The sequence below is a fragment of the Lepisosteus oculatus genome, chromosome 28, assembly GCF_040954835.1.
Source record: "Lepisosteus oculatus isolate fLepOcu1 chromosome 28, fLepOcu1.hap2, whole genome shotgun sequence".
Classification (NCBI taxonomy): Eukaryota; Metazoa; Chordata; class Actinopteri; order Semionotiformes; family Lepisosteidae; genus Lepisosteus; species Lepisosteus oculatus.
The window spans coordinates 161,266-183,824 of NC_090723.1; the positions used below are offsets into that span (position 1 = coordinate 161,266).

The 22,559-nt window shown below is 41.9% G+C and overlaps 1 protein-coding gene across 1 annotated transcript in view; it reads left to right on the top strand.

Annotated features, from left to right (window-relative positions):
* The window catches only part of mrc2 (mannose receptor, C-type 2), a 48,708-nt gene that overhangs the window by 18,833 nt on the left and 7,316 nt on the right, over positions 1-22,559 (top strand). The window contains exons 8-26 of the mRNA XM_015361939.2: positions 211-365; positions 998-1,102; positions 6,404-6,519; positions 6,831-6,979; positions 7,669-7,886; positions 11,256-11,398; positions 12,321-12,417; positions 12,887-13,022; positions 13,780-13,812; positions 14,270-14,436; positions 14,899-14,966; positions 16,516-16,616; positions 17,170-17,306; positions 18,326-18,440; positions 19,484-19,647; positions 19,906-20,014; positions 20,326-20,561; positions 21,500-21,665; positions 22,052-22,201. Of these exons, the coding sequence (XP_015217425.1) occupies positions 211-365; positions 998-1,102; positions 6,404-6,519; positions 6,831-6,979; positions 7,669-7,886; positions 11,256-11,398; positions 12,321-12,417; positions 12,887-13,022; positions 13,780-13,812; positions 14,270-14,436; positions 14,899-14,966; positions 16,516-16,616; positions 17,170-17,306; positions 18,326-18,440; positions 19,484-19,647; positions 19,906-20,014; positions 20,326-20,561; positions 21,500-21,665; positions 22,052-22,201 (2,565 nt within the window). The remainder of the gene's footprint in view (positions 1-210; positions 366-997; positions 1,103-6,403; positions 6,520-6,830; positions 6,980-7,668; positions 7,887-11,255; positions 11,399-12,320; positions 12,418-12,886; positions 13,023-13,779; positions 13,813-14,269; positions 14,437-14,898; positions 14,967-16,515; positions 16,617-17,169; positions 17,307-18,325; positions 18,441-19,483; positions 19,648-19,905; positions 20,015-20,325; positions 20,562-21,499; positions 21,666-22,051; positions 22,202-22,559) is intronic.

Here is a 22,559-nt window from a genome sequence, read left to right on the forward strand (position 1 = left end):
CAGAGCACAGATTTAAAACAGCTGGTAGTCAACATTTCCCTTTGCATTAATTTTAATTACTCTTAATTAAATCCATTCCCAGGCTTCTGAGTTGCAGTAGAAAGTCTTTTGGTGAGGCTCTGGATGATCGTAGTTTGTGGGGGGCAGATTTTGTCTGGTTTTGACCTGGCTTGGTCTGTGGGTTTCCTGTAACGGCCCTTCTGTTTTCAGATGTGAACGAACTGTGGATCGGTCTCCACGACACCAAGATGCAGATGAACTTTGAGTGGTCTGATCGCACCCCAGTCATCTTCACCTACTGGCACCCATCTGAACCTAACAACTTTAACAACACGCAGGAGGATTGTGTCAACCTCTGGGGCCCTGTGTGTGACCACATTTCAAGGCTTCTCTTTAATTGTTATTAATTTTCCTGTTGTATCACTTCTCCTAGTCATTTACCTCTTCAAATTAGTTCTAATAATGTGATGAGAATAGTGATTGACTTCATGACATTGAGCTAAATCAGGTGTTACCTGTGGGCATATTTACAAATGGGAGCAACGGCCACATTAACGTAAAGACAGATGAAGACTTTCAATGTGAGACCTGGTCAGGAAACATGGATATGCATAATACCGTTCACTATGCTATGTGCCCTTGTTTGATTACACTTTTACCATTCAATAATCACTCATTCAATTCAGGGTCACAGTGGCCCACAGCCCATCTTGGAAAGCACTGGGCATAAGGTGGGGTAACAGTCCATTGCAGGACATTAAATACACTTTTAAGTTTTGTTATTGATTTTAAATATTACATTTAAATCCACTGCGTTTTAATGCTGTATCAAAAGTCCATGTGTGATAAACATTCCCTTTTTGAAGCAAATTGTTAAATGCCTGCTGTGATTGACTTTTCTAACATGCCTCAATAAGCACATCTGGACTCCTGCTTGTACTTTTTTCCCAAGTTCAAGCTGGAGTTCATCGTGAATTTTTCGTGGGTCTGTTTCCAGGAGGGTCGCTGGAATGACAACCCCTGCAACAAGTCCCTGCCTTCTATCTGCAAGAGGCTGGGGACGAAGACTGATGGGAAGATACTGGACCATGGCTGCAAACCGGTATGAGCCCAGACCCCGTCAGACTGACTGGCTGACTGCCAGTCACACCAGATCTTGCTCACTTATAAGAACACCAGAGTGCAACCGTTCAGCCCATCTGGTGCACTTGACATGTAGTAGTTAACACCACTGTTTGTGGGATTAGTTCCTTGCTAGAAGGGTAGCTTGTTCCATACTCCTTCAACCCTAGATAGAGATAGAAACTCACCTCCTCCTCTTGGTTTTAAATTCACTTCCACATAGTTTTCATTCTGTTCTCTGGTTTGTTTCAGATTGATTCAGAAGAAGCCCACTGGGTTGACGTCAATGCCTTTGAATTTAAATTTTTAGATCAGGTTCCATCATAGTCTTCACTGTTCAAGGCTGAAAGGCTCAGTTCCTTTAGCCTGTAAGTGTAGGACATTTCTTAAACCCCAGGAATGCATCTTGTTGATCTTCTTTGGACTGATTCCATTGCATCAATCATTTTTATAGCATGGTGACCAAAATTGTACACTGTATTCTAATTTAACTCTTACTGTGCATTGAACAGCTTTAACATAACATCCTTTAATTTAAATTCCATACTGTACTTTTGATATACTGTATAGCCTAAAATACTCTTGACTTTAAGCTATATTGGTTGTCCTTTACTGTGGTACACATGTGCCTAGGGGTACAGTACATTAACTGGCTCCAGGGGGCACTTGGAGAAAAATGGCAGATTTTACGCATTTTTTTAAAATTCCCATAAATATCGTTAGCTGCTTTTACCGCAAGACAAATTCCAAGTTGCTGAACTTAACAATGAGAACACTTCATGCACAGAAAACATTTGCACCATTTACATCCAATGTTGTTACAGTCTGATGTCTAACAGGTTGCTTCAGTTGTAATTGGTTTATAGTGAAGAACTTTGAATATGCTTTTGAACCATCACTTAAAATGACTTTTACACAGATACTTGGAAATAAAACAGACAAACCACAAAACAGGCATAATTGTAGCGTTCGGTAAGCAAGAAAATATTGTACTCCAATGGTGGCACTAAAGCTCTTTGAGCATCAGACCCGGGTCAGGAAAGCCTCAAGCAGTATACTGTGCTTGCTGGGCACCATGCTTTGGTATAAATGAAATTTATATTGGTAGAAATGCAATTCAAGATTTTTCTTGGTCAAAATGTGTTGGAATTTGCACAGATGTTGCAAAATCGCTGACCGGGACACATAGCACAGTGTTGCTGGAATTAATGTGTGAAATCATGTATGCAATTGGTGTGTTCCAGTCTGCTTGGTTGATCAGTCCGCAATTTGCTGATCAGGACAGTCAACGCTTTGATGTAGTTTTCCACAGGGCGCTTTTGCAAAACCGGATTTGTGTGACCAACTGGGATAAAATCAAAGTAAAGTGAAGAAAACTGTTTGCACCTGAAACTGCCTTCAAGCACTTACACTCTAAGAAATAGGCTAATCCACATGTCTCATGTTCTTCATGTTCTTCCATGCTTCTTGTGTAGCTTGGCTATGAGTGACCAAAGGCTTGGGCGGTCCCAATTTCTTTCTTAAAAGAAATGTTTTCTATATTTTTAGTATCTGTATGCATAGTATCTTTTAGTATCTTTACGCATATAATCAGAAAATAGAAATGTAAATATGAAATAGGTAAGATGGCTGAACGCTTGGGAAAAGTGTTATTCAAAGTTGGTTTATCTGGATAGGGTTTTGCAGCAAATGTTTACATTTTACTCGTTTTTAAAAACGTATTTGAAATTTTTTGTTGTGTTTTTATTTGTTGATCATCAATTAATAATAATAATAATTGCTTACACTTATATAGTGCTTTTCTGGACACTCCACTCAAAGCGCTTTACAGGTAATGGGGTCTCCACTCCACCACCACCAATGTGCAGCATCCACCTGGATGATGCGACGGCAGCCATAGTGCGCCAGAACGCTCACCACACATCCGCTATCAGTGGGGAGGAGAGCAGAGTAATGTAGCCAATTCATAGAAGGGGATTATTAGGAGGCCATGATTGGTAAGGGCCAATGGGGAAATTTGTCCAGGACGCTGGGGTTACACCCCTATCCTTTTCGAGAAACACCCTGGGATTTTTAATGACCACAGAGAGTCAGGACCTTGGTTTTACGTCTCATCCGAAGGATGGCGCCTGTTTACAGTATAGTGTCCCCGTCACTATGCTGGGGCATTAGGACCCACATGGACTGCAGGGTGAGCACCCCCTTCTGGCCCCAGTAACACCTCTTCCCAGGAGGTCTCCATCCAGGTACTGACCAGGCTCACACCTGCTTAGCTTCAGTGGGTTGCCAGTTGAGTTGCAGGATGATATGGCTGCTGGCTAGAATTAGAACATGAGAAGGGCTGAAATACCTCCTATTATGTAAAACAAATTGAATTTATTAATTAATCCAAAGATGAAGTAAATATGATAAGTTTCTTCAAACCTGGAGCTTGTTCTGAATATTGCACTGAGTTCTGAGATGATGTAGAAAAGTAGAGGCTGCAAGCCCCATTTAATTTCTTTAAAACAGGCTTCCTGTGCTGTTAAGTGTTTGTTTTGGGTGGTAATCCAAAATTTCAAATCTAATATAAAGCTTTTTTATCATTCTTAAACTTGGAGTAATCACATTTTAATCTATTTTTTTACTTGCCTTTTCTCCTAAAGGTGGACTAAAATGTGTAAATGTTTGTAGAAAGGCCTTCATCAGCAACAAAAGTAAAAATGGAGGGGTGGCCTTAAAATCACAAATCGGTGTGTAGCTAGTTTTGGAAGGATTCCAAATAAACAGGGTTTGCTGCTCAGTGTTTAGTGTGTTAGCATTGTTGCATGATTTGTTGCTTACTTTTGTCGCTGATGAGCTGCACTGTTCCAGAGTACAAAGAAAGTGACCTTGATCTTGCACTTGAAATCTGCAGTCTGGCACATGGCCTATACAAAAAGCCCATTCACTGTCCTGCCCAATTATGTGGAGACAGACTTGATACTGAGGCCTGTCCTCCAGCTGTTTACAGTCAGTGGTTATTTGAATGTACATTGTAAATATTTGAAACCTCTCGCTGTCTTATTAATCACTGCTGCCGGTCTTTGGAGGTCAGCCAGACTGTCCGCTCTTCAGTGCTGGAAAACTGGAAAACTCTTTGCTATCTTTTACAGCTTTTACAGTTAGGGTTATCTTTTTTTGTCCCTTCTTCTCTTTTGCTTTCAAAACCATCAGCTTCTTCCTGCAGTGTGTAGAAGATAATTACCATGGAGAAATCCCCATCATGCTGTAGCTGGGGTTTATAAAATGTTTTTTTGGGAAATTGACTCTCAGTTGTTTTGCCACCATGCTAAACTAAGTTGCCAATTAAAATAATAATAAAAAGCAGTACTGGAAGTGCAAAGATCCACATTGAAGTGGTCAAGTCTATTCCATTGACCAGAGAATGGAGTTGTATTGCGATTAAACCAGGGCTCTAGGCCTCCTCTGTGCTAATTCTACCGACCCCAACCTTGTCTGGGGGAGATGTGATTCAGAGAAAAGTGGACAGTCTTCATCATGAAGGTGGTCACACATATGGTGTAGCCCAGCTGTCTCTGGAAAGAATCCAAGAAAAGGAACAGAAATCACAGAAGAGAGCAGGCCTTTTGGTTCATCTTGCTTGTTGGGCTGGTACTGACTTATTTCTCCACTGAGAAAAGGCCAGAGCAACAGACATGCTGCATTACTTCACTTCTTTCTCTGGCAGGGGCTGAGATTGTGTAAGAGCTTGCGATGAGAAACCAGGTTTCCTGATCACGCCTTCAGCTTCTAGATTAATTTTAGAGGAAGGAATAACTTTTTGAATCACACCCTGTGTGACTTATGCATCGAAGAAATAGAATTGTGAAATTTTCTGAAAGGTTGCTTTCTTTGCTGAATTATGCATTGTGAAATGTATTCTTCCTTCCTTAAAATTGATATTCTTTACAGTTGTATACTGATACTTGCCATGTTTTTTGAAACAGTTCAGCTGGCTAGAGAAGATGTAATCTAATTCCAATCTACGCCACCAGGGATTGAGTTTCCCAGTGCTATGAAGGCCATCGCTTCAGTGTTTCATAATACAGAAAATCTGGAGATAGTGATTCTACATTTCACCTACATTGAGTCATAAATTGCTGGGAAATAATAAACTGAATTACACCCCATTTCAGTGGTGAAATAGGTGGCAAAATTGAGTTTAGGGAATTGAACTGGCGGGATGTGTATGTGAAACTCTTCAGTGTTGATGCTGGGTTTTTTTCCCCACTCATGCAGTTTTTCTCAATTCAAATTGTCTTGAGGGCATAGTGGTAACATGACGAAAGAAATTATTCAAGGAGAAATGGCAGTCATGAGTTTTGTGGTGTTTTCATGTTAGTGAAAAGACTGAATGCACAGGAATGTAACTCTAAAGCACAAAAAACCTGCTGTAACGTGTTCTGAAAATTAGTTATTTTGTTGTTTTTTCAGTTGCCCAGTTTTCTAAAGCTCATTGTGTAGTTATTATTTAGATGGTTGTTTACTTCTACCTTGCTTACAGATGTGCAGTTTGTGTGGTACAGATGTTGCAGCTTACATTGCCCTGGTCCTTACTCCATAATGACCATGTCCAAAGCTGGAAGAAGGGCCACATGGCTCAATGGTATTTCACACTGGAGAGTCTTCTATGTGGGGTTTGGACTCTCCAGGTCTATGTAGGTGTTCCAGTTTCCTTCCACCTTCCACAGATGTGTTAGATATGTAACTGGGATCTCTGGATTTCCCTGTACATGCTCCGTGGAGCACCTTTTCCCCATTTTTCTGTTGTAGCATTTGGAGTCAATGTAACATTTTTCTTTGTAGAAAACTGCTGTAAAGTTTTAGAAAATATTTAGTGGATATGAATGATAAGGTAATAAAGAATTGTGGGATTACTTGCAGAGAGTGAGAAATGTTTTACAGATGAGGTAAAGATGAGCTTCTGGAAGATTCAGATCTTTCTAAGCCTCATTATCTTTACTGAGCTTTAGGTCAGATCTGAAGGTCAAAAGACCATTTAAGGTTTGTAATGAGATGTGTTTGGCTCGGATTGAAAACTTGTTTATGGTAAAAGCGGCATGATTTCTAAAATGCCAAAACCTTCTTCTGCAAATCTCCCCGTGGATAAATTCGCCCACTCAGCATTTTGGCAGGAATTCATTACACATCTGTGAGCTATTTTAAGAAAACACCAGCCAGATTTTTAAAAAAGTTTAGGAAGATTCATTATTACAGTAAATTTTCTTAGGAGCTTCTTGGTCTCCTTCTGTTCTTCTAGGGCTGGAAGTGGCACAGTCCTTCCTGCTATTTACTGGGAGAGGAGTCCACGACTTTTGATGAAGCCCGGAAGACCTGTATAAGCAGCGAGGCCACCCTGGTCACCATCATGAACAGGTGCTGCGAACGCAGGAGCCTCAGTGAAAGCAGAGGTTAACTCGTTTATTGTTGATCTTACCGATGAAGGGCAATCGGGTGTCTTTAGTCCATGTATTTATTTTAAATAACTTTAGCTTTTCCACCTTGAAATGCATCCCCATTCGTGCACAAGTTTTTATACAATAAGAGTAAGTAAACTGCATTCTTTGAACACTAATAATAGAAATACAATACAGTTAAAATAATTCAAACTATTAATTTTGAATATCAGGCTGTATGTGTCCAATTTTTTCTGACCCCTTTATACTGGCGTCTTCCTTGTCTGTCAGGTTTGAGCAGGCGTTTGTGAGCAGCCTGGTTTATGGTCGGTCAGGGGATTACTTCTGGACCGCTCTCCAGGACCAGAACGGGACAGGCGCCTTCCACTGGCTTAGTGGTGATGAGGTCACTTACACCAACTGGAACCGTGACCAGCCGGGTGAGTGGGGAAACCACCCCTTTGTTATTATGGGTTTCAGTAGTCAGATTGGGAGCTGGTGGACGCGATCTCTTCACAATAGCATACCCGTTCAGGTAAAGGGCAGTGACCTTGGTGATTGAAGCCCTCACCTGTTTGAAGGCATTCATGCAGTGTTAACCTAGACCTACAGCTGGGTTCTTGATACCACCGTCCTGTGCTTGGGCTCACTGCTGTAGATCCCTTCCACACCAAAATCTGGTTGGAACATGAGAGACTCTAAACAAGGTCATTTTGGACATCTTGGCAGTTAGTAGCCAATGGATCAGAACATCTCATTCTGTGGCTGCTTTCAAGAAATGGCAGGATTATCTTCAGCTACATGGCTGGGTAGTTTGTTCCATATTCACACAGCCTTCAGGTAGAGACATTCCTCCTGTTCTGTTTTACACGCCCTTCCCTGCAGGTTTTACTTCTGTCCTTTTGGTTGATTGACACTTGAATTGAATCACCACATAGTTTCCACTGGCCAAACCCGTAAGAGCATGGTGCAATTCTAACATCGCTTGATCTACGATGTATAACTGATGAAAGTGTAGAATTTAACGTTCCTGTCTTCTCTCCTTCCCCATTCCTGTTTTAATGGTCCGATCTCTGGCCCATACAGGCTTTTTTGTTCCTTTACCGGGTGTCTTCTGCATTGTGTTCAGGATTCAGCAAGGGTGGCTGTGTGGTCATGGCGACTGGCAGTGCCACGGGGTTGTGGGAGGTGAAGGACTGCAGTTCTGCAAAGGCCAAGTACATCTGTCGGCAGAATCTGGACACCGCTCTGAGCCCCGAGCTGCCCCAGCCTGCCCCCACGCCCAGCCTCACCGGGTCCTGCCCACAGGGCTGGAAGACCAGCAGCTCTCTGCACCACTGCTACAAGGTAGTCCTGCAGCTCTGTGGGAAAGACAAAGGCACAGGGCAGGAGTTTGGAGAATTGTGCGTAGTGTGAAACATGATCCCAAAACTGCTACAGCTGCTTAAGTACATACTGTTTTTTTTCTATCTGACACAGAGCAGACTTCATTTTTTACCATTATAAAAGTGAGTCACTTTTTTCAAGATGCTTTTGGTATAAGGTAATGTCCTCTACTCCTTTAGTGTAGCCCCATGGTTCTGTCTGTCACTGTCATTCCTGTGTTTGCCAACACTACAGGAATACGAGTCATTGATCTAAATCAGGCTAAAAAATCTCTGCAGCAAACCACCGCTTACATCTGCCCAGATAGATGTTGTGCTCCTTAAGATGATGCAGTATTTCCTGTTACCAGCTCTCAGTCAATACACATACATTACCTCAGATTCTTGTGGCTTTTAATTTGAGGATCAGCCTATTAGAAGGGACTTTATTAGGCTTCCAAAAATCGTATGATGTATATTATGCTTTATGTTTTATAATTTGTTGTTACGTTAGCAGTTCTCCAGTTGGTAAGTTGTGCTTGCAGTTAAGCATATATAATAGTTATAATGTATAAATGTTAATAAAGATGTCTAAGCTAGGATAACATCCCTCTTTTCCTTGGGTCTGACTAGGTAAATGTTGGGACCTGGTGATTTTGTTGAATTGCCCCTGTAGAGCGTGTCGGTAATGTCAAAGAACGAGCTCCATCAATATTGGATGATGTTTTTGGTATTTTCTGTTGCCAACATACAGAATGAGTATTTTACTATTTCTGTTATCTTCAAGAATTAATTCCTTATTATATCAAAATCTGTTTACTCCTGCTTTTTTAGTTTTTTCCAGTTATAGTACTGAAACAAATGTTGGTTTGTTTTTACTAATAATGCAACTTTTGTTCTCTCCTTCTTCATAATGCTAAAATATTTCATTTGTCCCTTAAACTAAGTTTATCCTATTTCTTTCTTTAAAAACTTGAGCACTTTTATGGAATGTGTGAGAAAAAAGGCAATTTTCCATTTGATTTTTTTTGTGTGGAGGGAAAAAAGTTGTCGGGGAGCCCCTGAGTGGTTCACTGTGCATTGATCTAGAGCACAGGCTGAGCCCTGTATGCCAGCCATTAGCAGTTTGTGTTGGCATGTATCACTGGCTGGCAGGGCTTGGGATTCTCCAAGCAGTGGCACATGAACCGCCAAGCGCCAGGGTACGACAGGGAGGGTGGGTTTCTACTCAGCCAGGTTGTCCTTGACTTGCCAAACATCACTAATCTGCCTTCAGTGCTTAGCGTCAAACTGTTGCATTAAGGACTCACAGTGTTCAAAGGCAGATGGCTCAGTGGACACTTAGGAGCATGGTGTGTGTCTTAATTCCTCCTGTTGGCCTTGCCAACATTATACTTAGCTGCCACAATATAAATTACAATGTAATTACTGCTACTGGCTTTAAAATGTTTATGGAACAGCCTGCTGTATGTCCATACAACAACTGCCTGTTGTTCTATAGGTGTTCTCAAAATATCATGTTGTGGGAAATTCTTCATCAGAGGAGCAGGACACACTCTTGTGCGGTTTCAGTTTTATTGAGCTCGATAAGTTTAACAACGCGCACTGGGTCTGCCCCTCATAACAGACAAACTGCAAGAGTTTCCCAGCTCTTATATACAGTCAGAAGAAAGTTTGTTTCACAATCTGAGTACTTGTCCTGTTCTTTGATATGTAATTACTTTTGTCCTACTCTGTCTTGCTCTAGGTTCTGTCATTTGATATGCAGCAGACATTGGTCTGCTTTATCCTGTTTATGGGTGTTGTTCCTGTCTTTTATTATGTAGCGTTAAGCCACTGGGGCTGCTAAAGGTATCTTAGTGGAACTTTCCTTTAAGGCTAAATTAACAGACCCCATCAATACCTCTCACAATGTGTGTAAGTGGTGATACTGTGATGCTGGATAAGTGAGATATATACATTTCCCACTTCAAACATACCACAATTACAGTTCTTTTGATATTTCATCCATGCATTTGACCTTAATTTGGGGCGGAGCGGTGGCTCTGTGGCTCAGGATCTGCACCTGTGGCTGAAAGGTTGCCGGTTCAAATCCCGCAGCCAGCAGAGGAATCCTACTCCATTGGGCTCCTGAGAAAGGCCCTTAACCCCAACTGCTCCAGGGGCGCTGTACAATGGCTGACCCTGCGCTCTGACCCCAGTTCCTAATGCAAGAAATTGTAAAGGGTTAATAACGTAATGTTTTATTATATATAACCTGAGAGGTAAACAAATTTAGATTAATTTTCTCTGTAGCTCTGGAAATACATTAAACCCTAGTGTTTGTGGATGTACAATATCTTCTTCATTCAGCTCTGATTCTCCTGTTTCTCCAGGTTTCCGTTCCATACCCCATATTGAAATTTCTGAATTCCAATATACATGTATATACAGTTTGATATCAACTACTACTCTACTCTACTACTCTGACACTGCTGCAAAGAGCACCTGGTATTTCTAACTTTTTGTAAGGCTCTGTGCCGTTATATATATTATCCAGTATTGCAAATCCACGACATGCTTTGTCTCATTTGTGCTTTAAGGCATGATTGTGACAAGGGTTCAAGGACTTCTCCGTTTGCCCTGAACAGGGTTGAACTGCCCAATTGTTCTCCTTTTTAACAGTATGAAATGTTATATGGCAAGAATCACCAGCAATATGCTGTAGTATCTTTGCAACACTAAAAGGTCTTCTGAGGTAAACAGTGATTTGTTCTTGGGCTGGCCTGACAAAAAAAAATATTGCATTGGCCTTCTAAACTGCGGTAGCTTTGCAAATTTCGTCATATTAGAAGGAATTTCTGTATTTGCGAAAGTAATCAGTAACAGACCCTGTAGCTGCCAGCAAGCAGCAAAGTGATGCTTTGAGCCCAGAGCTTCCTAAGGGACCATAGAGACGCGGCGATTCTGCTGGCGTTTCTTCCAAGAGAAAAGCAACCAGTTCTAGCACGTGTTTCTAATCAAACCCGAGGCGGCTGGTGAGCACTCATGGCCTCACTCCCACAAGATTAGCTCCCACTTGAGTAAACAGAGACTTGTTCTTGGGCTGTGCTATCAAAACACCCATCCCCGGCCCGCGGTCTGTGGAGTGTGAAGGATCCAGTACTGGCCAGACCAGCAGCCTAGAGTGGAAGTAAAAGAAATGTCTGTTGTAGGTAGTAAAGGTATGAGTTGTGCCAAAGGAGGAAATAAATGTAGACTCAGGTCTTACTGGTTCCACTGGGATGAAGTATTAAGTATTAAGGTTTCTTCAGTCCTCCCCTCCTGTATCTCCCAGTTCTCACAGCCTTGTGTCCCCTCTCTGCTCCCCCAGGTGTTCCACTTCCCTCAGCTGCATCAGCGCCTGAGCTGGGTGCAGGCCCACCTGTTCTGCCGTAAACATGGAGCTCAGCTCCTCAGTATTGGCAGCTTTGATGAAGAGCAGTTTGTGGCCCAGATCCTCCATGAGACGTTTGGGTGAGACCCCATTACTCTTCCTCTGGACCTTTTCTCTGTGCCACACTACCACAGTGAATTCAGGATTGTAAGGATACATGGTAGCTTTAAACTGTTTTTAAAATCCTATTCTTTAGTAATTAAGTATTTAGTCATTTTTATAAAGGCACTAAACTTTGACAAAGAATGTTGAATTTCAGGCTTTGATTGTGAAGTATGAGGTTTTCCGATGCTTTGTGTAGGAAAGGCTTTAACAGTGTAATGCAGGTTGATGAGGAACTTCACAAGGAATTTATATTTATTTTAATAAGGCTTTTGTGATTTACCTAGATCACCTAGCTACCAGCATCTACTGTTAATATTTGTGGCTATCTATTTTGTTAAGCTCGCACAGATTCATAAATTTTAATTTGAGGTAAATGGATGTTTTTGTAATTGCTGTGATATAAATATTGTTTGATAAACATGCAAAACAGTGAAGTATATCTAGGAGAGAACACCACAAATTCCTAACAACTCTATGGGTTGATTTGGCAAGAGAGTTGACTTTGACTTTGGATGGGGAGGAGCACGGCTCTCTGTTTTCCTGACTCCTTTGAGAGTGCTCCCCCGGGCGTGGCTAGACTTCACAGGCAGGGCTGACTGCGTATCTCCCCTCAAGTCCTAATGTTTGTACGCCATCCCTTCTAACCTCTGGAAAAATACTGTAGGAACTGGTGGAACATTAAATTAAGGGCTGCAACAGATTGCTCTGCAGCCACCATGTGCACACATACCTATCTATTAAATTGTAAATAATAAATTAATTATTAGGGAGATGCTAATAGAGTTCTGCACATCACTTGTCCTGTGCAAGCAGTTAAATGACACTACCTAAATGAACATGGAGTCCAGTTTTCTGTCGGATCACTTGGGTCTCCTCTCCATTCATTCCTGTTTGCAGGGAGTCGGAGGACCATGAACAGCACTGGTTCTGGATCGGCCTGAATCGCAGGAACCCTGCAGACAAGGGCAGCTGGAAATGGAGTGACGGTCTGGGGGTGAGCCTGTCCTTCAATCTGCATGCCTCTACCCCCTTCTCTCCCCTGTCTTTGAGTTGAGCAGCATCAATAGCAAAGAAAGCGATTGCACTGTCATTTAGCAAGGGCTCTCAGTTCCATGCTCAGTTGGAGGCTGAAGTATTCTTGTTGGCAAAGCGGTAAGTGGCTGGCACCTCGTTCTGCCTGAATACCTGCAAGTACTGTTGTCTCCTTAGTTCCACTTTTTCTAATGGATTTTCCTGAATTCCAGGGTGACGTCAATTCCAGTAGAGTGCTCTCAGCAGGCTTTGGACTACTGAAGGAGCTTGTCTTGTGTGTTAGGTCCTTAGCTTTGTGGTCTGTATGGGTGTATTGAAGAACTTAGATTTGTGAAGGAGAGTGACAGGTTGTTTTTAGGTTCTACTGCTTTTGTGAAGTTGGTACAGTAAACTGCTCTGATGTGTTATTTTCCCACATCTCCAACATGCAGTACTCCTATCACAACTTTGGGCGGTATTACTACGAGTATGACATCCGGCAGTGTGCTGTTGCAGATCTGGGGACCATGCAGTGGCTGGCCATGCAGTGCGAGTCGGAGCTGGACTGGATATGCAAAATTCCCAAAGGTATCCCTGTCCCAGGTGCTCTTTGCTCCTTCTGCCACTTCCAACATCTTGAAATAACATTTGAGAAAAGTGAACGTGCTTTGTCACGTTTATACTGTGATTGATCCATGTTATCCCTGAGGATAAGTGACCAGACACCTAATTCACTTGATTGCTCAGCCATGTGTAGGAAACAAATCAGCCATGGGGGCCTAAATTCAGATTTAATGTCTTTCCTGAAATAATTTATTACATTTTTCCGTTATAATTATTCTGTCAAACTTTTTGACATTGCATTTTTGTAATGATATAAATTAAAAAGAATAAAAACGAGGAAAGGTAACCATGGCTCTTTAATATGTGGACTATAGGTAGCATATTGCTATTAACTTTGACAGGACTGACCATTTTCCTATGTTTTTTTCTTAGTTTTCGCTATATTTGACAAAATAGCTGGAAATGTTTGATTCCTGCAGTCCTGTTGGGCAGTACATGTGCATCACTATATTAGTGTTTTCATTGAAGCATTTAAAAAAGGGGAGACATTGATATGATGGACCTAATTGTTTGACTGTGTAGCAGGTTTCTACATTACACGACATGGATTCTTGAGCACTCTGCAGAATGAATGTAGGTGTTGCAGCTGACACCTTTAATCTAAAGCTTTGAAATGATTTGAGTCATTTTCAGAGCTGTTAAACTATGCTGTGATTCTATCTTTTTGAAGGCATAACGTCAAGCTAAAATATTTACACAAAGCATTTTGTTTTTTCTGCAGGCACAGATGTTAAAGAGCCAGAGGAAAAGGAGGGTATGTTCACTTAATTCTCTTCAGGCTTGCTTTTTTGTAAATTGATCTCCTAAGCAAGTGTCCACTGTTCACTTATTGGTTTACTTTATTGACAAGGAGTTTCAAGTAATAATGCTCATTTAACAGCAGTTAAGTCCATTCTGTATCCACACCTTTCACAGATGTGAAATTAATGCTCAGTTTTTTTCTTTAGCCAGGTTGTAATTTGCTCATTTGCTCTCACAGTCCACTGGCTATTGAACAGTTTCAATGGACAGCTTTGGGAGTGTTCTAAAATCTGTTAGCTTTGCATAAAGATAAGCACGAAGAGCTGCTCTCTGGTTTATCCTACTTGGAGAATTGAAGGTATTTTTCGCCCATTATCTCCAGAAGTGGTACATGTCTTTACTTCTAGATCCTGAAGTGTAATTAAACTAACCTGCAATGGGGTCTCTTTCCTCATTCTCTGCCTCCTCAGACTCCAGCAGTAAGGAGTGGGTTTCCTTCAATGGTGCAGAGTACAAATTCTATGACCATCAGTCCACCTGGGAGCAGGCGGAGCGCATCTGCAGTTGGTTTGAGTCCTCACTGGTGTCCATCCACAGCCCCGAGGAGCAGGACTTCCTCTACCGGCAGCTGGGCAAGGTAGGGGCTGCTCCTAAATTCCTACCTGCCTTTATAAACTGGTAAATGTTTAAGTCTCTATCTCTCTGAACCCCTAATTCTCTAACTCCATCTCCCGTCATGCTAACACACCCTTCCAATTCATTTACTCCAGTGCCCTGGGCCAGTCCACAGTTGTGGACCTGAAACGCTGCGTCGTCCTACTTTCACTTTTGTGTCATGAGATTTCTGACATTTCTTTGTTGCTATGGGTTTAACATTACTTTCTAATTTGTAAGATTGTAAAATCCTTATATTTGATCTGCTTTTAAGACACGAGCACCCTCGAGACAAGAATAGCTGCGATAAAACTCTTGTTGATTCACACCCCAGAAGAATGAATGGAAGCTCAATGAGACACGATCTGAAATTGTTAAAGGGTGCAGACGTTAGTTTTTTTCACATGTATTCACACCCTTGGATGATTGTCTTGTTTGGATGCAGGTGTCCAAAGTGGAAAATCAGCAGTGGTGGATTGGGCTGCATACGAATGTCAACGATGGACGTTTCAGGTACAGTAGGCGTCTATCCTTTATGGTGAGACCCAGACAAACTTTCTTCCAGGTGTTGGGAAAAGCCTGTAGAAATTTCTCAATCCTAGTGATTAATGTGCAGTCTTGAATTCAAGGTGGGCAAAACTGTTAGGTTATTTAGAAAATAATGAGTTCAGTTGTCAGAGTTGTGGTTCAAAGTGAACTGAAGTCCATTTTTAAAGGCAAGGCCACAGCGGACACTGTATGCAAAAGCAAATTAAGCTTAAATATGTCAGTCTGTAATTGCAGGATGAAAATGTTTTTTTTACTTGCTACCATTCATATTACCCTTGCAATAAAAACAAAGAAAATAAAATATTACAGCATGCTTTCACAAAGGTTCACACTCCTTGCCTGCGTTAGATCCTCCTTAGATGGCAGTGTAGCTTGAGGGAGCTGCTCATAAAAAAAAAACTTTTTGTGTGAATTTGGCAGCTGCCCGACTAACTTTGATGTAACTAAAACTACCCAACCCAAGTCCATGTTGTCCAAGACTGGAGGGGGTCTGTCCCAGAACCTGAGTGGACAACCTCTACTTTCTGAATCTTTAAATGGTGTGCTGTGGTGGCTCTGTGGCTCAGATCTGCGCCTGTGGCTAAAAGGTTGCCGGTTTGTATCCCGCGGCCGGCAGAGGAGTCCTACTCCATTGGGCCCCTAAGCAGGGCCCTTAACCCCAACTGCTCCAGGGGTGCTGTATAAATGGTTGACCCTGCGCTCTGACCCCAAGCTTCTCTCTCCCTGTCTGTGTGACTCATGGAGAGCAAGTAGGGGTATGTGAAAAGACAAAGTCCTAATACAAGAAATTGAATATGGCCAATAAAGTGATCTTATCGTAAATAGGGTACCTTGCTTCCAAAAGGGTAAAACCACTCCCCTAATAGCATTGTGAGGAAGTTGTTTTTCCCTTTTACCAACATGTCTCTGTTCCCCCCACTGGCGGCCTGACCCAGCTTTGACACTCCAGCTCCAGTTGCTCTGCTGCATTGCTTTATAAATCAGTTGGTTTAGAATGTCCTCTCCATTGCTGGTGGTACTGGCCAAAACACTCCCAGCCCTCGGAAAAGCAAAAGGCTGAGGAAATGGTAGTAAGCTGTTTTTTTATCATAAAGCAGTGAAAGCCATTTTTCATATATATTAAAGGAGACAGCTCAAGGGGTAAGACTATCTAGAAAAAATACTTGTTTTTGTTAGAATATTCAAAAACCTGATCACAACTTAAGGTAAACTATACATAAACAGCCCAATATGAAGTGTTGTAGCAGCTAATCAACACACTTACCTATTAAACCTAATTACATTATCAGATGTTCCTATAATTATCATCTGTTAATCTCTACATATCCATAAAACAGGCTACCTTTCAGCAGTTCATCATAGTATACCTTTCTGAACAAAGACAAAATGATATTTTGCATTGTTCTGTGCTTTTCTCAGTCTATGCGTAGGAGATGTTAATTGTCAGTTTCGGCTCTTTCTGTGTCAGACGCTTGTGTTTTGCCTGAGCTTTATCGGCGCATGTGTGTTGCAGATGGTCTGACAGGTCTGTGCTCGACTATGTGGCCTGGGGCCCAGAGAGCCCCCGCCCAGTCAGCCGTGAGAAGAAGTGTGTGTCCATGAAGGCCAGCACAGGTAAGGACTGTGGAGGTGAGGAGGCATTTCGCTGAAGGGTCCTGAACTAGTGTGGAAAGCAAGATTGGTGGTTTCCAAAAACTTGGAAAAATAAATAGTTAACTCCTTACACCTGCACTCTGCATCTAACCTCAGGCCCAAGTTTAATCCCAAAAATGAGGAACAAACAGGTAAAATTTATATGGTATATGCAGTATTGCATTTAGTGCCTTCAGCTGTTACTTGAAAAAGTGTTTCCCAATTTTAAGCAAAAAATAAATCAAATTATTTATGCTTTAGGTTGTAGGAATATGTGGCTTCTGGTAATAGTTGAACAGAATTGAAAAGTCAAGCTTTGCTCTCCGGAATGCTTTTGTTCTCTTTTTGTATTATAGATGTAAATTTCTAGTTCATAAACCTCCCTTATTCAGGCTTCAAACAATGTGGTTTTAGCTTACAGTTGCAAGATCCTTTTAAACTGTGCTTCATTATGTTGACCCTTAAAGACCCCTGAATAGGCTGGTTGGTGTAGAGAGCTGCTGTGATCCCACAGAGTCTGTGTGTCCTCCTACAGACGAATGGAGTGACCAGAAGTGCTCCACTGACTTGCCCTATGTGTGTAAGAAGGCCAATAGCACCCTCCCCACGCCCTCAAAACCTGCTCCCTCCCCTGGAGGCTGTAATGAGGGATGGATCCCCTTCCTCAGCAAGGTGAGTTGCTCCCTGATCTCTGAAAGACGAATCAGCTAAAGGGACTCTGTCTTTTTGCATCCCTGTGCATTTTTAAACTGATCTTTCCCTGATAATTTATTTATACTTTCTCTGAAATGTTTGCATTTCAGAATGTATATTCTGAAACGCAGCCCTGAACTGAAGATACAGATTTGTAACTTTGGAGATAGGGTTTCTTACAAGCAGTGTGCAGCCAGGTCTCTGAATGAGATTGAAATGTAGAATAAAACGACAACATATCATACAGTATATGGCTATGTGATTTCCTCAACAGTTGTTTGTTTGTTTGTTTTTTTCTTCATCTGGTGGGTATTATAAACTATCGGACTCTTTAAGGGTGTGTTCTACTATTAACAATGAGCACAGTATTTAAGTACTGTTCATAATGAGCATAGTCTTTAAATAACATTTCATTAGCTGCCTAGTTAAGGCCACCTGTAGTGGGGCTCTGAAGGTGAAAGCGGTGCCTCTGTTAGCATGTAGAGGGATTTTACAAACAATTTACAAAGCTCTTGAGTCTTAACTGGTCTTTGGATCTCTATTTAAATACAGTTCTTTGAAGCTGAACTGCTTACAAGCACAAAATGGGATCTCATCTCACTCCCCTATTACCTAGACACTTGTAGGAGTCACACAGGCCCCTTGCCTAACTCTGGTTTTTCTCCTGTCTCTGCAATTTCATGCCCTCTTTCCAGATAAGAAAGCCATGGCTTCTAGGTTTTATGTAGTAACCTGACCAAATGATTTAGATAAATTGATCAGGTAAAAGTAGGATTGCATAGGCTCCCACATGATCCTGTTGGTGGGTCATTCATCACAGACTATTGGTGAATTATGACTCTGATGGCATTGCCTGTCTTCTGGGTCTAGAGTTCTCCTACCGCAGCTGCCGGTTGAAATGAAGTACAAAATTACTAATGATAAAAATATTTCACATGGAGACATGCGTTTTGATATATGATGGAAGTTTTGAGGAATCTTCCCTCATGTTCCAACAGTGCTTCAAGGTGTACGGGCATCAGGAGTCGAAGAGGATCACTTGGGGAGCAGCAAAAACTGTCTGTGAGACCCAGGGTGCCAGTCTGGCCACTGTGTCCAATTACTTTGAGCAAGGTACCAACTCCACACAGGCCCACTGCTCCAGCATGCCTGTCCTTCAGCTGCAGTTCATAGCACAAAAATGGGATAATAAAGACATGTGGGTTTATGGACTGTAAATGTGGGACATTAATTCCGGTACAAATGGGGTTACAAAAAGGGAAAAAATCAGAAAATGATCAAGAGGATGGTGAAACAGAGTGCAGGGAGGTTAAAGGAAAAAGAGTGTATAAAATATACCCAAGCAGTTGATAAAATTAAAGACTCATTCTTTGTACTCCGACACAGCTTTGGTGAAAATAATAATTCAGGCACATTTGTTAATAAATATACTGTATGTTTAACCAGTGACAATACACACACTAAACTACAAGTTTACAAGTAAGGTGTCCCAGAGACCTATGTTCTAGCCACCCTCTCTCTCTTGGTTAGTGCAGATGCCACCGAATGAATGAGAACTTGTCTCCCTAGCCTAAACATGCACTCACTGACCAGGAGAGCCATTTTTACACAGGAAGTTGGCGTTCCCTAAAAACAACAGGATAGCAAGCTCTCTTAACCAGGTTCAGATACTTTGTTCCAGTCTGGTCTTTTTCTCTTTTCTCTCTGCTTCACCATTCTCTTCTATGGTGTCTTTCTGGACTGTTGATTGACACTTTATCATTTACCTGGAATTTCATTACCTGAATCTGGACACCTTACATCTTGGCCAACCACCCACCAGCCAGGTGTTACCCATTGTATCTAGATTCTTTGAGATACTTCAGTCACCTATAGCTGTAACAATTCTCTTAAGTGTTTTTTACCAGCATAATAAGCCCATTTGTAACTTCAACCATTCAGATACGAAAGCTGCAGAGCACTGATAAGGTAGTGCTCTCCAGTGGTCTCTCCCTGCGATAGGTACCTACTGAGTGTTATACTGTACTTCTAGTGGTGGAAGAATGTTACTCTTGTCCGTGTCTAGTGACAATCCTGAACGAAGGGCAATTGAATGCCAATGTATTTTGAAAGACACTGCATCAAGCCGTGCTTGAAACGTATTACATTTTCCACAGCTTTCATCACCACCCTCCTTCCTAATCTGAGCTTCGGCCTATGGATCGGCCTGTCGGATCTCACAAAGAGGTTCGGGTGGTTGGAGAAGAAACCGCTGACGTACGTCAACTGGGCCCCGGGACAGCCTGTGAAGCACCGGGACTCCCTCCAGGCTAAGACTCCGGTATGGCATATTCTGTACTCTGGATGAGGTCTTAATCTGGACTTCCAGTTATTTTTCCCCCTTCCTAAACTTGCTCATTTGTAGCAGCCAATAACCTTTAAGCTGTTCGCTACCATCGCTCTTCCTGTCCCCGCTGGGCAGCAAGCTCTCACACAGCAGGGGCGGCAGGTGCTGCTGTGCGCAGGCCGGAGGGCGGCAGGGGCGATGAATGTGCCGAACAGGGCGCGTTTGTTCACTGGCTCCTGTGCTCATGTCCAGGTGAACTGTGTGCTGGTTTTGCATGGCGTCCCTGAGAGGAATACGGGATACTGGGTGGCAAAGCGTTGCGAAGAGGAAAGACATGGATTCCTGTGCCAGAAGAGAAAAGGTGCGCAAGACTTGTTCAAAACATGGAGATGTGTGAAGTTCTCCTTCTAAACAGGGTTATTTTTCCTTCTGTGCAAATGTTTGTATGATGTCAAGACATTAAGAAAATTAACTTATTTTTCCCTTATAATTCCCTTCAAAGTTGGGGGAAAGCACTTAAAGCCAAAAAAAATGATAAATAAACTTCCAAAATGTCATTTATCTGTTTATTATTGTAAAGACCATTGTTACAAATTCTGTTAAGGCCTTTTTAATAGTAATGTTTTTTTAAACAGAGATTTAATTAATGTCACTGTAATGTTGCATCTCTAGATCCTTTGCTCCCAAGTGTGGATACCTTTCCTTCCGCTTTCTCTGGAGCCCATGAGTTCCTGAACATCTCCTATCGCATCCCGAAGAAGCCGCTGGACTGGGAGGGCGCGGTGCACCTGTGTGACGCCATGAACGCCACCCTCGCCTCTGTGCAAGACCCCTATCAGCAGGCCTACCTCACCCAGGTGCTGAGTGATCTTAATCAGCCCGCTTGGATTGGACTCTACAATACTGGGGTAAGATCGCCAAAGAGATCGGGAAGCATCTGTGCCATAGTCTGCCATACACACCGAGCCTGACGACTGGAACCTAACATAACCTTGCTTGATTTGCTTTCTTCTTTATCTGTTAGGTGTAAAGCACATTTGGATTATTTAGTTTATAACTACATGTTTTGCACTTTATACATGACGCTTTAATACAGATAACCTAGAAATAACACAAGAAAAGTAGTCTTTGCTTTGTGCTCTGTGCAGGGCTGGACATGAAAGGTTTGTTTTTATACTTGAGTGTTGGAAGTACTTTTACCAGAACTAGATGATTCCACAATGTTTTGACATTGCTCTGCTGTCCCTGTACATGTGATACCAAACTAGCAAGCCTTTTCTTAAGTTGTCTGTGCATTTCAGCCTGAAAAGCAAAACGGTTACACATAGGATTTTAAAAATCGCCCATTTGGGATGGTTCTGGTGTGGACACTCCACTTTCACTTTTGTGAAACCCATTGTATGTAGAAACGGTTTAGGTTTAAGGAATACACTGGGGATGTGTTCTTGAAAAATCCACACAGTTTAGGAATCAACGGATAACAAATCCATAAACCTTCTACACAGTTGTAAATACACACACCTGTTGCTTCCTGCAAGATTATTAAAGGCATTGCACTTCAGCTTCCACATACAGTATGCTTATGCACCGTAACTTGCATATTGATTAATATAGTACAATAATGTACATAGTGTAGTGTAAAAATCTGTTTACAATGCAATATATAGTTCCATTGTTTTTCTCTGTGCCACATGCTACCTTATGACTTGATCATTGGTGTGAAGCTTTTATGAAGCATCAGCAACAAATACTGAATCATGTACAACAAAATTGTGATTGTGAATGAGTGGATAAAGAATCGTCTGGCAGATATTGCTGTACCAGATGTTCCTTAAATCTTCTTCAGGGGCGAAGCTACCAGTGGTTGGGTGTGGATCAGGTGACTTACACTGACTGGGGTGAAGGGGAGCCCAAGAAGACCATTGGCTGTGTGTCCATGGGCGCACAGGGTAAATGGACTGTGAACAGTTGTGAAGCACAACTCAAGGCTGCCATCTGCCAGATAAATACAGGTACTGCACCATGGACTGTTAACAGTTCATTAAATCTGGTAAAAACAGAAGAAATGTTTTAATCAGAAAATAGATTCTCATTAGGTGTGATTAACATGAGGTCCTTTCAAATTAAAAAGTAAACAAGATTTTTTTTTATAAAAGAGAGTTCAGTGGATATCTGTTCTCACTTCAAGGAAAAAAGAAAACCTTTAAATATCCTATTTTCTTTACAAAAAGACCAAACAGACTTCACTGTGTCTTTTCCACATATGGTCCTTAAAAAGCTGTGCACTCAGTGTAACAATCTGGTTAAAGCATCACAGTAACATTTCTATGCTGTGTATTGGGCTGGTCTGCATGTTACAGTGCTTGTTTCTTAGGCATGTTGTGCTCTCTTCCCACAGAGCCAGCACAGGAACACCAGTGGAGTTACTCTGGACACTGTCCACATTCTCTGGATGACTCCTCCTGGATCCCATTCCGGAATCACTGCTACTCTTTCCACCTGGAAAAACTATTTCCACATAGAGATGCTGCCCAGAAATGCCGCAAAGGTAGGACTGGCAGCCAGCTAACACTTTCACATGCTAGGCAATGGAGTTTGTAACCTTAGCCTTGCTCTCCATTAGACCATAAGAGTGCCCCCTGGGGGTAAGGTTGTCTAAACATCTGGTGCATATCTGCTGGATTTTGGTGGCCAAAATAAGAGATGAGCTTTCTCCATTTGTGTTCTTATTACAGGCTTTATATAGGCCATTGTTTAACTGTTGCAGATATTTGAATGCTCTGACGAACACATTTCCTGGAACACCATTTAGGACAATATGTACACAGCTTCCTTTGAACTCTTTCAAGAGCACTTGACTTCTCTTGTTGCCATATGAAGCACAGCCCCAATTCCTTGTGAATGTT